This window comes from Acanthopagrus latus, chromosome 5 (assembly GCF_904848185.1).
Source record: "Acanthopagrus latus isolate v.2019 chromosome 5, fAcaLat1.1, whole genome shotgun sequence".
Classification (NCBI taxonomy): Eukaryota; Metazoa; Chordata; class Actinopteri; order Spariformes; family Sparidae; genus Acanthopagrus; species Acanthopagrus latus.
In genome coordinates, this window is record NC_051043.1 from 16,753,775 (window position 1) to 16,768,423 (window position 14,649).

At 41.6% G+C, this 14,649-nt stretch overlaps 1 protein-coding gene across 3 annotated transcripts in view; it reads right to left on the bottom strand.

Moving 5' to 3' along the window:
- Positions 1–5,482: 5,482 nt before the first annotated feature.
- The window catches only part of dapk1 (death-associated protein kinase 1), a 71,162-nt gene continuing 61,995 nt past the window's right edge, over positions 5,483–14,649 (bottom strand). For all 3 annotated transcript variants that reach the window (XM_037097568.1, XM_037097569.1, XM_037097570.1), the window contains exons 21-26: positions 11,856–12,041; positions 11,535–11,732; positions 11,123–11,261; positions 10,884–11,004; positions 10,431–10,619; positions 5,483–9,846 (exon numbers count right to left, since the gene is read on the bottom strand). In XM_037097568.1, the coding sequence (XP_036953463.1) occupies positions 8,551–9,846; positions 10,431–10,619; positions 10,884–11,004; positions 11,123–11,261; positions 11,535–11,732; positions 11,856–12,041 (2,129 nt within the window). In that variant the 3' untranslated portion in view covers positions 5,483–8,550. The remainder of the gene's footprint in view (positions 9,847–10,430; positions 10,620–10,883; positions 11,005–11,122; positions 11,262–11,534; positions 11,733–11,855; positions 12,042–14,649) is intronic.

Consider the following 14,649-nt stretch of genomic DNA (forward strand, 5'->3'; position numbering starts at 1 on the left):
CAAGGCATGTAAACATGTTGGCTGACCTAACTTAAATTCTAAGAGCAACCTGGTTTCTTATGTGCATGTGAACGGCTTTCACACATAAGATAATGTGGGTCAACAATATGCAATTTATGGGCCCACCGGTGGTTGCAGGTGCATTGGATGGATGCGTTTACTGAACAGGCACACTGGGCACAGGTCCACAAGCTACACAGGGTCAAGATGGCCCCGGTAAGCCAAAACATTACTTGTCAATCTACATCTCCAGCGTGAACACATTTTTACCTCTAAACTGAAGCAAAACCTGCAAAATGCTGCTGAAAAACACACACTGTCCATTTTCAGTTTACTTTTCAGTTTCTGGAAACACCCAGGTGAGAGCATATTTGTTTCTGGTTTGCTCTGTAGACGACGAGACGGGGGAGTTAAAACACTGCCAGAACACTGTCTACACTGTCCAATCTTTAAACGGAGATACGTTCAGTTGACCAGAGATGTCTATAAAGGACATAAAACATGTATCATACTAACAGTGGTGGCCACTGTTGACACAACAAAGCGGTGGGAGGATATGAATATGCACCAGCACTTCCTGGAACTGCCGGCACAAAGTCTGAGTTAATCAGGGTCGATGCTCATGTGATTGATAAGACTGTGAAACTCTGGACAGGTAGAGTTGTTTATGCCACTGCTTAGTTTGTGATATTGTTCGTCTGACGTCAGTGGTGTAAAAGTCAACTGTGCACATTTAATCAAGTATTCGTCAATTTATCGTTAGTTTATGACACTTGAACATTTGAAGGTGGTGGAGTGTTTCTGCAACAGAGGAGCACTTGATCACTGATGTGGAGGTGCATGAGAAGTTCAAATATTTAAAAAAAAATAATTTTTCTTTTAGCTGTTATTTTAGGGAGAAAAGCTACATAATGTTGCTTTAAAGGTGCAATATGTAAGAATTTTATTTTAAAACATTCCAGAACTAACTTATTTCCTCAATAGAATCTGAACAAGTAATAGGTTTGATGCATAAACATAATATACGTAGACGCATCATGGCGTGCTGGAACGTAATGCCGTGTCGCCGCCACGGTTTGTAACCGTGTGAAAATCTGGTAAAAATTCGGGAGGTTATGATTATTGTAGTTGGGAATACACCTTCCTCAGCAGAAATAAATGCGGGGGGCTCACTGGAGACCAATCCAAGATGGCAGCCACGCTGACACGTCGGCTCCAATAGGCAGCGTCAGTCTATGAGGTGTTCACGTATATTATGTCTATGGGTTTGATGTTACTTCAAAGATGTCTTTGTGTCGTTTTACAGTGGTATCTACTGACCTTGGCATGCTAACTAGCTTTCCCCTAGCCACGTTGCACCGAAAGATTATAGTAATTGTTTCTGAGGCAGAGTCAGCTAATGCAGCCACTAACTTCACCATTAACTGAGCTAACTTGCTAACATCTGTTACAGTTAGCATCTGGAGATAAGCTGTTTTGCATAGGTTGACAGGCGGCCAGTTCTTACAGACTCCTCCTTTAATTTCTGTCCTTCAGATTGTACACAGATGTGATCAACAGGGTTTAGCCGCTTTCCCAAAATGTTGAACTGCGTTTGAAAATACTTGAGCCAACCAATCAAGTACCCACCATATGTCTGTTTTTAGATATAGAATATAAACTACTCATTCACCTCATCCTCAACATTTTGTGACGTGATTCATCTACATCTGTCCCATGTGTCATGTCTTTGTGTTGTCACATGCTGCGGGATGAGTGATGATCCTAAATTTCCTCTGTGCGACAGTTAGCATGGCATCATGCGTACCCTGCAGTGCGCCTTACAAACGCATCATGTTCCTACATTTGCAGAAATCAGAAGGCAGACTGCAGCCTCAGCGGCTCGTGTGTGACTGGACCGTGTTGCTCAAGCACAGGGACACGTGACAATGGTTGACATCCTGTGTGAGCATGCAGGCGCGGTTGGTTACCATATCCATCTAAAACAGTATTACTGCAGTTGGCTTTACCATATTGAGTAAACATTGCTTGCTGCCAAGGAAGTATTCATATCTGTTGCTAAAAAACACAACAGCGCAAAAGTTTTACCAGCCAAATGTGTTTGAGCGTCAAAATAAAAGACTTTATCTTGTGCAAATAACAGAATATGCTGTCTGCTTCTATGTTATTTAACTTTAAAGGAAAAGTTTGACAATTTGTGAAGGGTTAGGGTGTATTCACATTGTTAGAAGACATCTTCAATCTATGACTGTTATTTCTCCTCTCATAACTTCTTTTAAATGTCTTTATACTGAAGGCCACGGCCGTCACGGTGTGGAGAATTGAGATCCAGTGCCTGTGAGCGCATGATTCTGTAATCTGTAAATGTGATGAATGCTCAGTTAATTTTCATTGTAACAGGCTGTTGTGAAACGTCCCGTTAATGTACTCTGTGAACCATTATCAACATTTATGCATTCCTCAGATTAGCATGCATCACGGCCAACACGGCATGGCGGTTATCAGCCGCTGGTCTGCTCGTCCCATTCCGTCCAGACACAAAGGTTAACAGAGCCAAGGTGATGAACACGTCTGCAGACGCTCCTACAAGTTGTTTACAGTCTCAAGTGTTTTTTAACATTATTGATCCAGGAAGCCTTCGATTAGGTAGCGCAACAACAGGCGTTAATGGTCCCGTGAGGATGTTAACAGGCCGACTGTTCACACACAGGAACACTTAAATGTCAGATCTCAGTTTGTTCTGAAGGTGGCAACAGATGCAGGAGATAATGAAGATAACTTGATAAGATTTACCCCAACAGTTACACAAAGGACAGTGTGGAGGGGATTAAATCCTCAGCTGCTGTGTAAAATAAAAGAATAATCAATCAACTTCAACTTGTGGACATTGTGGAGGAGAGGTGAGCCCCGAAACTGAAGTAGAAATGTCAACGATTGCCCAACGAATGGACAGATTTAATCTGCTGATGAAGGTCATATGATTTGACTGAAAGCTCCAAACATCTACCACTTTTTTGGGTGTGTTCTCAACAATCTTAGATTCAGCTCGTCAGGTTTCGTTGGACCTTGTTAGCGTCAGTTGTGCTTTGATGTCTTCTGTTGGAATTCCGTTCCAAGCACTGCTAATGCAAACAAAAGCTAACATTAGCTCAGCACATTGTGTAAACTGCCACATTAACTAAATGTTCACATGTTAAAGCATCAGGCACCTGATGAAAATCCATTATTGTTACAGGCTTTATAAAGATAGCTTTAGTTGTTAGCATGGAGGCCAACATTGTTCTCCTTAGCATGTGTTTGATAGCTATTTTAGCATCAGTGCTTCTATGTACAGGAACTGCTAGCATGTTAGCAAGCTTGCTAACTCATCAATTCAGAGTGTAATTGAGTAATTTTGGGGGGCAGAACATGTACTTTACAAACATACATATACTAACATAACTCTTCTACTGTTTAAAAATGCAATGCAATGTACATACTGTTGACCTGTAATTATTATGAGGCACATCTTAAAAGTCAATGTGTGAAAATTAGATCGTAAACTGTGCAAACTGAATTGCTGAGACTGTCATGTAACTTAAAGGGAAAACTTCAGAAAGAATCACTCTACCTCTCATAATCTTGTTTTCAGAAGTTATTTGAGATTAACCATCTTAATTTTAGGTATATTTATTAACTTATTTCTGTTGAAAACATTTCTCCAAATGGTGAGAAACCACATTACAGAGATGTTGAATTAACAAAAGGTGAGTGTGAAGGTGAAGACCTCAGACATGCTGTCTATTTAAACTGTTTAACCCAATTTGAATCATTCTTAAAAGTCAAAAAAACTTGCAAAAACAAATCTAACTTTTAAATCCTGATGTGCAAAACAGGTGTGTCAGATTCAGATCCACGTGGTTCTAACATCACGAGTTCTGCTCCATCAACCTTTCCCTATAAATATTCTTGATGTCAGTCAACACCATCAGCAGGAGTTGGGACGTGTTAAGACAAACACGGAGTGCTTCAGGCAGCAGAGAGGTCATGTGACTGCGTGGGTGGAGGGACGCTGCAGCTCCGCCGCTCCACAATGAACCCAGAGAAGTGTGAATAACACAGCCAGGAATCTGGTGGAGGACAAATACTCACCCAGAAGACACCCGTCTGACCCTGATTTACCAAACACATCATGTCTGATAAGTGTTGAGACCTTCCTTTAAATCAACACTGCTGTCAAAACTTCAACCATTTAACGTGTTTTTTTTCAAGTAACACTCTTAACACAAAGGGACCGTAAAGGAATGGGTATTATTTTTCCACGCCAACATGATTTTAGATTTGACGTAATCCCAAATTATTTTGAAAAATGGAGGATTAAATAATTTCACCCTTTTCCAACACACACAATCCTGTGTCAAGTTAATTAAACTGTGGTGATTTTCAAAAAATGCAGACAACATTTCACCCAGATCTCCTCACTCCAACACTCTCCTCACCCTCCTGTCATTAACGTGTTAACAACACCCTCTTTTTCTGTGCTGTAAAGCACTAGTTTTTAGTATACATGCTGTATATGTTTTTACAGAGTACTGCGACCCGCTCAACCAAAGATGGATTTTTTTCATCCTTGTTTTTTTGGAACTGCGTTATTTACAGAGGAAAAAGACAGACAACAAAAAATCTACAATTGTCTGTAGAATTATTATTTTCTGTGACTTTACCAACTCAGGAATCTTTAAAGGAACAGTTCACCCAAAAATGAATGAAATTCAGTCATTGTCCACCCACCTCCAGGCTGCTAGAAGGTCGGGTCAAGTGTCACGGTCGGCACCACAGCTCCTGAGCTTCTGGAGATTCTCTTGAATGGCTGAAATGGCTTTCAATTTGATTTGTAAAGTTATTCAACATTTCTTTTTTTTTTCTTTTTCAACCTGTCTTCATCAGAAAAACAACCATAGCGGTCAACAGTAAAAGGAGCTTATTAAGAACCATGTTGATGTTGTGTTGAACTTTTTCACCACAGAGTTCATATACGATCCTACAGGCTTTAAAATACATTTTGATACTTATGCAAACTGCTATTCCATTTTAAGTGGTCAGCCTCAGTTCGTTGAGAGGCCTGTAAAAAAGTTGCCTAGTGTACAATGAAAATCTTCACCTAAGCTGAAAAGCATTAGCATGTAGCCCATCTGAAGTGGTTGCACGAGCTCGACGGCACCATTGTCTTTTCAAATCAATCTGGGATCTTTTCCTGGATGTGTTTTTTTAAAAAAATGTTTTATTACAAGTTCTCGTCTCCTTCAGTTGTTCAGGAGAATGTTGCAGCGCTGTTTTGCTGTGAAGCTCCAGAAATGTTGTGCAGACTTCAAAACTTCACATGACTTCCCATCAGCATGACGAGGGTGAGCAGATGATGACTCAACACTGATGCTTGGGCGAACGGCCGCTTTAAGATATCCAAAATAACCCTGCACCTTCAATGAGGACAAAGACAGTGACATAAGGTAAAGAATTTATTATAAAATGTATTACACTATAAAGTGTCAGAAGTACTAAGAACATGGCATTCCAAGACATGCTAAAATAATGTAACATAAATAGCGACCAAAAAAAAGAAAAAAACCTTGTGCAATGTGGCGATTAGATCGGAGTCTCGGAGAGAGAAAATTCACCCAAAAGTAATATTGAGTATGTCTTTCCTCATCAAACAGATACAAACAGAAAATATTTAGGAGAACACCTTTAAATCCGCTTCTTTCGGTCGCTGTCAGGACCGTCCAGAAAAAAAACAAACAAACAGAGACACCCAGCAGAGACAAACTTGATAATTATAATATCAGTGATTCCCAGCTTTTACAAAACAAATGTGCCTCTTCTTCTGCAACAACAGACACAAAATATGCACTTCCCTTTCTGCAACATCACGTCTCAGCTTGTGTACTGTACAAGGCGATAATAGAGGAATGACTGAGTGTGTTGTAGGCACACAACATTGGCAATGCTTTTACATGACCTCAACAAAAGCTTCGATAATGCAAGAAAAATAAAATGATGTTTCTGACCAGTTTGGAACATCTAATTTCATCATGTTTTATCATTTCTTTGATTTTTTGGGGGGATTTTTTTTTTTACTTGTAACCATATTCTTAGGAAAGATGTGCAGTACATTCATTTTGCCTGGTTGGAATCAAAAGTTTTTTTAACATTTGGGCAAAAAAAGGAAGCTTTGAGTGAGCGGAAAACTAACAGAAAAGTTGAGGATGAAGTCGAGGAGACAAGACTCAACAGGAGTATTTACACCACAGCTAGAAGTCTGCTGCGTCAATTGGCAAGTTCAGCCTGAGACAAAACTAGCGAGAAAAGTAGAGCATTACATTTTTTTCATTTATTTATTTATTTATCTTTATCTCAGAAGGTAACACTGGGGAAGTAAAGCAGACAGGAAATACTGCACTCAGCTCATCTTTGTCTCTCAGACTGTGTCTTAAAAAAAGGCCCTTTACATCCACAAAGGACAAACTTTATAGGGATCAAAGACTCTTTTCCAAACATCAACACACGTAGTGAAAAAGAAAATTTTTCTGGTTTGCAAACATTATAAGGTACCAGCTTACACAAAGTGAAAATGCTTTTTCTTGGAACATTTCTTCCACCAGCAGCCTTTGGCCTTTTTTTCAGCTAACACTACTAACTTCATGCCATCTCTTCCCTGCTCCTGCTGAGTGAGCCGGACGGCAGCTTCATGATATAAAAATACAAAAAGTGAAAGAAGAAGGTGAAGCCACGCGTGGCCGGCCAACACTGACAGCAGTTCAAATTTAGCTTGACAGAAGCTGCATCAATGCCACTGTGTTAAAATCTGACACTGTGGACGGTAACTTGACTGTTGACGTCTGGTTGTTAATGCAGAGAACCTGCTGAGGAAGCGTTGAAAAGGTGCAGAGTTTACTCTAACTGATGGCTCTGGATGTCATTTATTTACTTTTAGCTTAGCAGAAAAAGGTAAACATTTTAAAGTTACTTTTTAATCATTTTTGGTGCCACTTTCTATTCAAAGTCACTATTAAGTGAGTACACAATCTGAGGGTCACAGTTGGACCCTGAAGCTCAGCAGCATGAGCTCCACCCTGTCTGCCCTGATGACCTGTAACATCACATACTTTTTATTTAACTTGTGTGACCCTCTGTAGAAAATCTGGAGCTGAAAGGACAATCACCCTTCAATAAGACACTGTACTTTGGGGAAAAAACAACTTCTGTTAAAATGGCCAAAGGTCCCTTTGAGTGAATAGAAAATGAGTTAATAAGTGATACCAATTCTAGTGACACTTTATTCCACAGGTCCCACAGTTAGATAAAAATGATCATGACATACTGATCCATTCAACTCCTTAGATTTTTTTGTCCTCAACATTTTAGCAGTTCTTTTCAAGAATTTCCAGCAGAGAGACTCAACATAAGTAACTGAATGTCTCACGATATTGTCTCCCTATAGTTCATATTTTTAGAAGAATCTTCTGAGGAAACCAGTGAAATAAAGTGTCACCAAAAAAATTAATAAGCGATCAAGGTGTCGTTGGATCGATCAAGAAGAAATGTGCATAAACCAACAAATACACAGATTAAATGTGAATGACTGTTTCCTTTTGACTTCCACACTGACTCTAATATGAGAGAATATCAAACAGGTTTATCTCCTGACTCACTAAACAACACAGCAGAAAAATAAATCTCTGGTTTCATCTTTGTGTTTGTTTATTTTCCAGTAATATTTATTTTTTTCAAAAACTTGTTACATGAGCCTAAGCCTTTCTTCTCCGGTTTCTTTTTTTCATCAACCTTTTCCTGTCTTACACATATGATGGCATTTTCCTCAATAGACTTGATTGAAATATCATTTTACGGTTAGCGTCAACAAGGCACAGTTCTTCAGTTGCAAAGACTATTTGTGCTCTTTAGGGAGGTAGAAGGCCACAAAGGCACTCTGAAAAATGCTCTCAATTTATCAGACATCAAGCTGACTGGTCAAATGTCACATCAGTAAAACAGAAGCAAAGGAGGGAAGAGAATATTGTAACTGTGATGGCTGGGTGAGCAAAGATGGCAGCCTCTGACACGTTCGCTAATAAATTTAAGCCCTCAGTTTTTCACTTGAGGATGGGTGAGAAAAAGGTCCAATCATGAGGCAACCATCTTTTTAACTTCCTGTCTTTTAGCTATAAGATGAGTGCGACTTGCAGTAGATTAAGGAGAGATTTTAAAAAGCAGCACAACAAGATTAAGAACAGAATAAAAAAAGCACTGGATTCCTCTTTGGAGCTCAGGACAAGCGGCTCTTTCACAACATTCATCGTGGAGGGAAAGCTCAGCTGAACAGGTGTGGAGAGCACAAACACAACATCTGGTTCATATGCCAACTTAATGGAAAGGTTGAGGAATGAGCAGCTGGACTCTTGTAACGATTGCACTTCATGTTCATTCACACACAAGTCTGTGACTGTCCTGTTTCAGGGGAAATGTCACATCTAGGTGGTGGTTGGCGACGACAGAAAGCCGAACTCGTTCTGTTCAGCGGGATATGACGGAGCTGATGGAGTTATACGATGTGCCACCGTTGCAGGTGGGGGGGTAGCCATTGGCAGCCCCTACCAGCGCTTCCATGTTGACCCTGAAAACAGGAGAAGCTTTGAGCAGGAAGTCGGCGGCGTCTCGGCGGCCGAGCTCCCTCAGTTTGGCCATCAGCACACCCACTGTGCTGTCAGCTCGCCCGCTCCACTCCTGCAGCAGCGCCGCTGTTGGGCTGGGCTGCAGCGCGGCCTGCTGCGAGTCTGGGTCCGTGTTCAGCTGAGGTGTGCCGTTGGGAGTCCCGTTGCTGTGTTTTGCCACCAATTCCGTGAGGCCGAGGTTCATGGCTAGTAGGCACCAGTCTTTCCCCAGAGCGTCAGGGGGGTCCAGCATGCGGCAGAGTTTCCTGCGAGCCAGAAGGGGGACATCTGATATGTGGATGTCTTTCCCCAGAGTCCCCTGCTGGTAAACTTCAGCGCAGCCAAAAGACAGGATGCTGCTGAAGCTCTCTCGGTAGCCGCCCATGGTATTAGTGAGTGAGGATTCCCTCTGGACCTGGGCCCGGAAGAAATCTTTAGGTTGGTAGATCATGATGGGGGCGTGGTGTTCCCGCAGCTGCTGAGGACTCAAGTAATATTTGGCTGTGAGCAGTCCGGGGAGTGTGGAGGCCAGCAGGTTCTCTGTTATACTACAGATGGTGTCCAACAGGGTGTAGCACTTGGCCCGTTCTGAGTCGTGCCCACGCACCTGAATCTCCACCCCCTGGCCGTGGTTGACCAGCAGGATCATAGCCTCGACGCCTGCCTGGCTCACCTTGGCTCCGTTGGTCCACAGGTGGATATCTCCATCAAAATCATCCCCATTCTCCTCCTCGGGCTTGTGCTGGTGGCTCCAGCGACACAGGTTCACTTGCAGTTTGTGAAACAGGCCACAGGGGAAGGGGGTAAGGTGCTCCGCAGGGACAAGTCGTACCCCGCCGTAGAGCAGCAACTCCTCTTCCTCCTCCTCGGTCCAGGAGCGGTGGAGGCCGTTTGTCTTGATGAGGGCAGGAACATCTACCATGGAGGGGTTGGTGGCATCACGGGCACAGACGTCCATGGCGTCCAGGATCTGCAGCAGCTCATCCACGTCGCTTTCAGGAGCCAGAGCCTGCACCTCCTCTGTCCTGTAGCGCCCCCTGTAGTGGTGGATGGCCTTCGGCGTCTCCACGGAGAGCAGCTTTCCGAGGACATTGCTGCAGAGCCAACGAGGCTCAAGCAGAACAACATCCTGCACTGTCTCACTCTGCATGATGTTGATCTGTAAGAGGAGGAGAAGAGATGGTCACAGAGAAAACAAATTGACAGTAACATACACATAGAGAAACACAATGAAAGAAAGTAATTAGAAGGAACCAAGCATCAATAAACAAATAAAATGAGAAAAATAGAAAAATCAGAAAAGTATTGAGGACAATTAGAAAAGAAAATCAAATGAAGTAAAGTAAGTATTGACAAAGATTTAAAAGAAAATACGATGAATAGACATCCAAAAAAGGATTCAAATGACAGCAAAGTACGTCGCCGAGTGTGCCCAATTTGAGATAAACAACAACGCAAACAACAAACACATCACAGCATGATTCTTTACATGGCTTTCTGAACTGAGTCATTTTCATAAACAAACAGAAACAACATGTTCCTACTTGAGAGTCATTGAGTAATTGCTTACAGAAGACTGCATATTTTTGTGTTTATCCATTCATTAACAAATAGTGCACCCTGGTGGTAGTGGTGTGAACTGACAGTCTGCTGAAGCGTCCGTTGTTCTAAAGAACTTTATCATTATTCTATTTTCCTGTGGCTGCATACAGTTCTATTTGAAGCCGATAAACAAACACGCACCTCCCCCATGCTGTGGAGCTGCAGGGCCAGCGAGCGGAGGTGATCCTGGCTGACCAGAGGGTTGATGTGCTCCTGGACGTCGCTGACAAACTGCTGCCACGATGTCAGCTGGTTGGGTCCACTCAGTTTCCTCCAGGCCGGCAGGGTGGTCAGCAAACGCTCCGACAGCAGCGTCATGGGACTACAACTCTGCAAGGATGGTGAATAAGTGGGTTTGTTACAGATTTAGTTGCTAGAATTCGGCATCCTTTTTGTTCATATGTTAAGCATTCTTGTACATAAAGACACAATGAATTAATAAGCAAGGTTATTAAATTGTTTTACTTTCACCAGGTAAATACAGAATTTTGATTGAAAAAAACTCTGTATTTGATCTATTAAATGTATTGTGCCAACAGGCTCTTAGAGGAAAAATTAAGTCAAAGTAATTTGTTATTTGTCTGCAGTGCTCACAGAGATGATGTTGGCGCGGAGTTCCTGCAGGTGACTCCTCAGCAGCTTCACGTCTCTGGAGTTTGAGGCTCCAGCATCCATCACAAACACTTTGTCACTGATTTGCAGGTCGAGCCCAAACCTTTAAAAAAAAAAAAAAGAGCAACACATCTTAACAAACTGAAACCTCTTGGGCAGGGGTACTGAGAGATAAGAAGGACATGGGCGAAAATCAGGTGCTACATGGTTTGAATCCCAACCTGTTCCTGACTTCCTTGAGCAGCACTTTCTCCTTATCGTAGCTGAACTCTCCGGAGAAAGCTCTGGGGAGGTCAGCGAGGTCAGCGTGTGTCGCCACGAGGACAACAATCAGAGGTTGCTGAATCCGACCTCCAAAAGCTGGATTAAGGGGGGAAGACACAGACAAACACACACAAAGTTAAAACATCTTTTAAAAAACATGTCAAATTGTTCAAGGTTTTACATTCAATCAACAGTGATCTACTAAGATTATAGTCAAGTCCAATTAGAAGCACTAATATAATCATGACATAACAGGTGTTTTGCTCAATTGCTTTTGACTAATTACACGTTAAATAGCATATGTTGAACATTTTCTATCTGTCAGTTGATGCAATCATGGTAAAAACATGTAATCATCCTTCTCCTCACCGATGTTGTCCTGTGGCAGGGTGAGGGCTTTCAGGAGGTTCAGCCAGTAGGTGATGTGGCTGAGCTGGGTCTCGTACGGCTCCTCCAGGCTGAACAGAACCAGGTGGATCGCTGTGGCGTCATTGGCTGCAAAGTAGTCGTAGGAGCAGTAATAAACTGGGTTCCCCGAAAACTCCCACACGCTGAAATCTCCAACACCTACACAGAGGGAAAATAAGGGACAGTCAGTAGAGGTTATAGGTTGTAAATGTAACCATGAACTTTCACACCTTAAAGCCAAAAAAACTAAACAAGTTTAATCTAAGCATTTTGGGTTCTCACCGTGAATGTTGGCATGCTGGATGTCGATGGCCTTTGTGGCCTGCTCGTCAGCTGTGGAGAGGGCGTTGTGGACGGGCGAGAACACCTCAAGGACACCTTTGGTCAGGCTGGGTTCAAACATCATGCTCCGACTCCGCACGCTCACATTCTCACAGCCCGGGTACAAGTTGGAAATGCTCACTGACACTAAACACAGAGGAAAAGACACAGGAAGAAGGTGAACTGTTAATTGATGCCTACGGCACGGTCAAATTTTGGCAAAGTGCTCATTTGGAGGCATTTCCACTGTGCTCAGAGTACAGTAAAAAAAACTTTTTAAAATCTGTAAGACCAACATGCATTGGTGTCTATCATTAAAATTGTTTTCTAAAAGCTTGTTTTTATTTTAAGAAACTTGCATGGAGGAGTAAAGCACTGCAATATACCACAACGTCTGACTAAAACAACCTGAAGAAAAAGTAGCTTAGATATATTATTCATTTTCCATTGATCCAATATAATGCAAGCACCAATAAATAGTAAAAGTGTATGATCAAGACAATCAATCATGAACACTTGAGCATTGAAATATTTCATATTATTACAATTTAGTTCTGTACGACAGTGAAACACGAGTGTTTCTGACTTCTCTCTACTCTAAGTATTGAGTAGCCTTTTTACCCAGTAATTACACTTTCTAACACACGGTGGTGCTATTTTATTGCAAATAAATCCACTATGCAGACAGAGTATTTGGATTTCTTTGACACTCTATGAGACCACACCTACAGTTAGTTTTCTAAGGTCTTGAATCCTGTAAAAGATACTTATTTTTTTGCTGCATTTTTGCTAACATGTTTTGACCACTAAGTCAGAATCAGGGCCATTGGCCATTCAATAGTTTAGCCATCATGACAAAGGCTTTTTTATTATTTCCTTCCTTGTTTGATATATTTTCTCAAATTTGGAGTGCCTCATAATAGAGAAAAAAAAACATAGATTTATTGTTGTGTTTCCACATCAGCTTTAGTAAAATTAGCTGAACTAGTTTTTTGCGAGGGCATTAATCACGGGTAAGGTAAGAAGTCTGTTACAGTCGATGCAAAATGGACTTGATGCCATGTTTGGTTTCTGGTTTTAGGTCAGGCAGCTTTTGAAATAACGACGGCTGCTGTAGATTTGGAATTCAGGGATGCAAAACTGCTCATAAATCTGTGTTAGTTGCCAACTCTCACAAAGTTTCTTATAAGAAAGCATGATTTATTCATGACAAAAAAGATTTACAAAGTGAATTAATAAAAGAAGATCAGTCCCTCTCAAATAACTGAAGCAAGAGCAACCTGAATGGCCAGAGTGCAGAATACTTTGAGGTGTCACGGTGAGTTTTGTAGCCAATGGCATCATTAGGAACCGACACTAGACGAAGGCAAATACACATTTAGTGTGCCACACTTTGGCTTTAAACAGGCTTACAAAAGAACAAAATGGATGATTGTATTGATTTAGTTTGAATACAAAATCTACAAAGTAGACAAATGGACACCATGATGGCACTTGTTCCCTCTCAGTCCAGCTTCTTTGTGTTTCTGTTGACTCATGTCACGTATCACTGCATATATAACACACAGTCAATAAGGACTGTCACTGAATTCAGCTAGAGTTGAAAAAACAAGAAAAAAAAAACTCTTTCAAACTCCCCTCAGGTCCAACACAAGCTACAGATTTCCAGATAGTATAGAGGATGGGATCGGTAACACTATACGCCTCACGTAACTGACCATTATCGGAGCGAGCATCGTGCCTGTCTGGGAGGTAATGGCTCTGAGCGCCGCAAAATAGAGCGCTTAAAAGGAAACACAATGGTGTGTGTGTGTGTGAGTATGTGTGTGAGTGAGGGCGGACAGAGTGCAAACAGGGAGACTGAAGAAACATGAGTGTGGGTGAGTGTGTGCTCACTCACGTTTTATTACACTACAGTGAACATGTCACATTACCACAGGCCGCTCGCCGTGTACAGAACAGATCTACACTAAAAAGCTTTTTTCAGAAGACCTGGAGCAAAAGAAAAAAATAGATTGCTTCTACTGTTAGACTACAGTGGGGGTTATTGGAGTTAATATCAAGGGTTACTTAACTTGTGATGAGGGGTCGCTGGTTAATTGTTTAGTGAACGGGGGTGAGAAGCAGGGCACTGTTTGCGTTGGTGCTTTACAGTTTGAGTGCACTTGTGTGGTTTGGTTTCTTTTGTGAAGAGTGTGTTTACATCCACACCAGATTTCTTTCAGGTTATTGCCGGTGAAGTGCGTCTTTAGTGCATAAATACATGGGTTCGATCAAAGTAGGAGATCACTCTAAACAGGCTTCTGATTGGCAGGTTTGTTATATTGGCTTGACACAAACAACAGCAGCTAAATGTTTGCAGATGCTCTTCCAGCTTCACATCTTTCATACTTAAAGATTACTTAAATGATAACTCCAGTTTTGGTCACCGTTCCTACTAGTTATGACAACACTTTACTCACCAACATGCCCTATCTGTCATCTTATTCATTTTGAGTGCTGAATTTTGTGAGTTAAATGTAGAAAATTACAGAACAGAGGGGCCAAACTTATACAAAGAGAAAAAAAAAAGACAAACAAGGTTTGGTAAACTGGAATCGTTGTTTTCATGCTTTGCAAATCTGTAGCAGTGCATTTCAAGATGAACCTGATAAATGATGAAGTGTCTGAGAAGAGGACAAAGCATTAAATAATCACTATGCTATACAACGAATATAACAGCAAACTAATTATTCTGGCCTGTTTTGGGAGAATA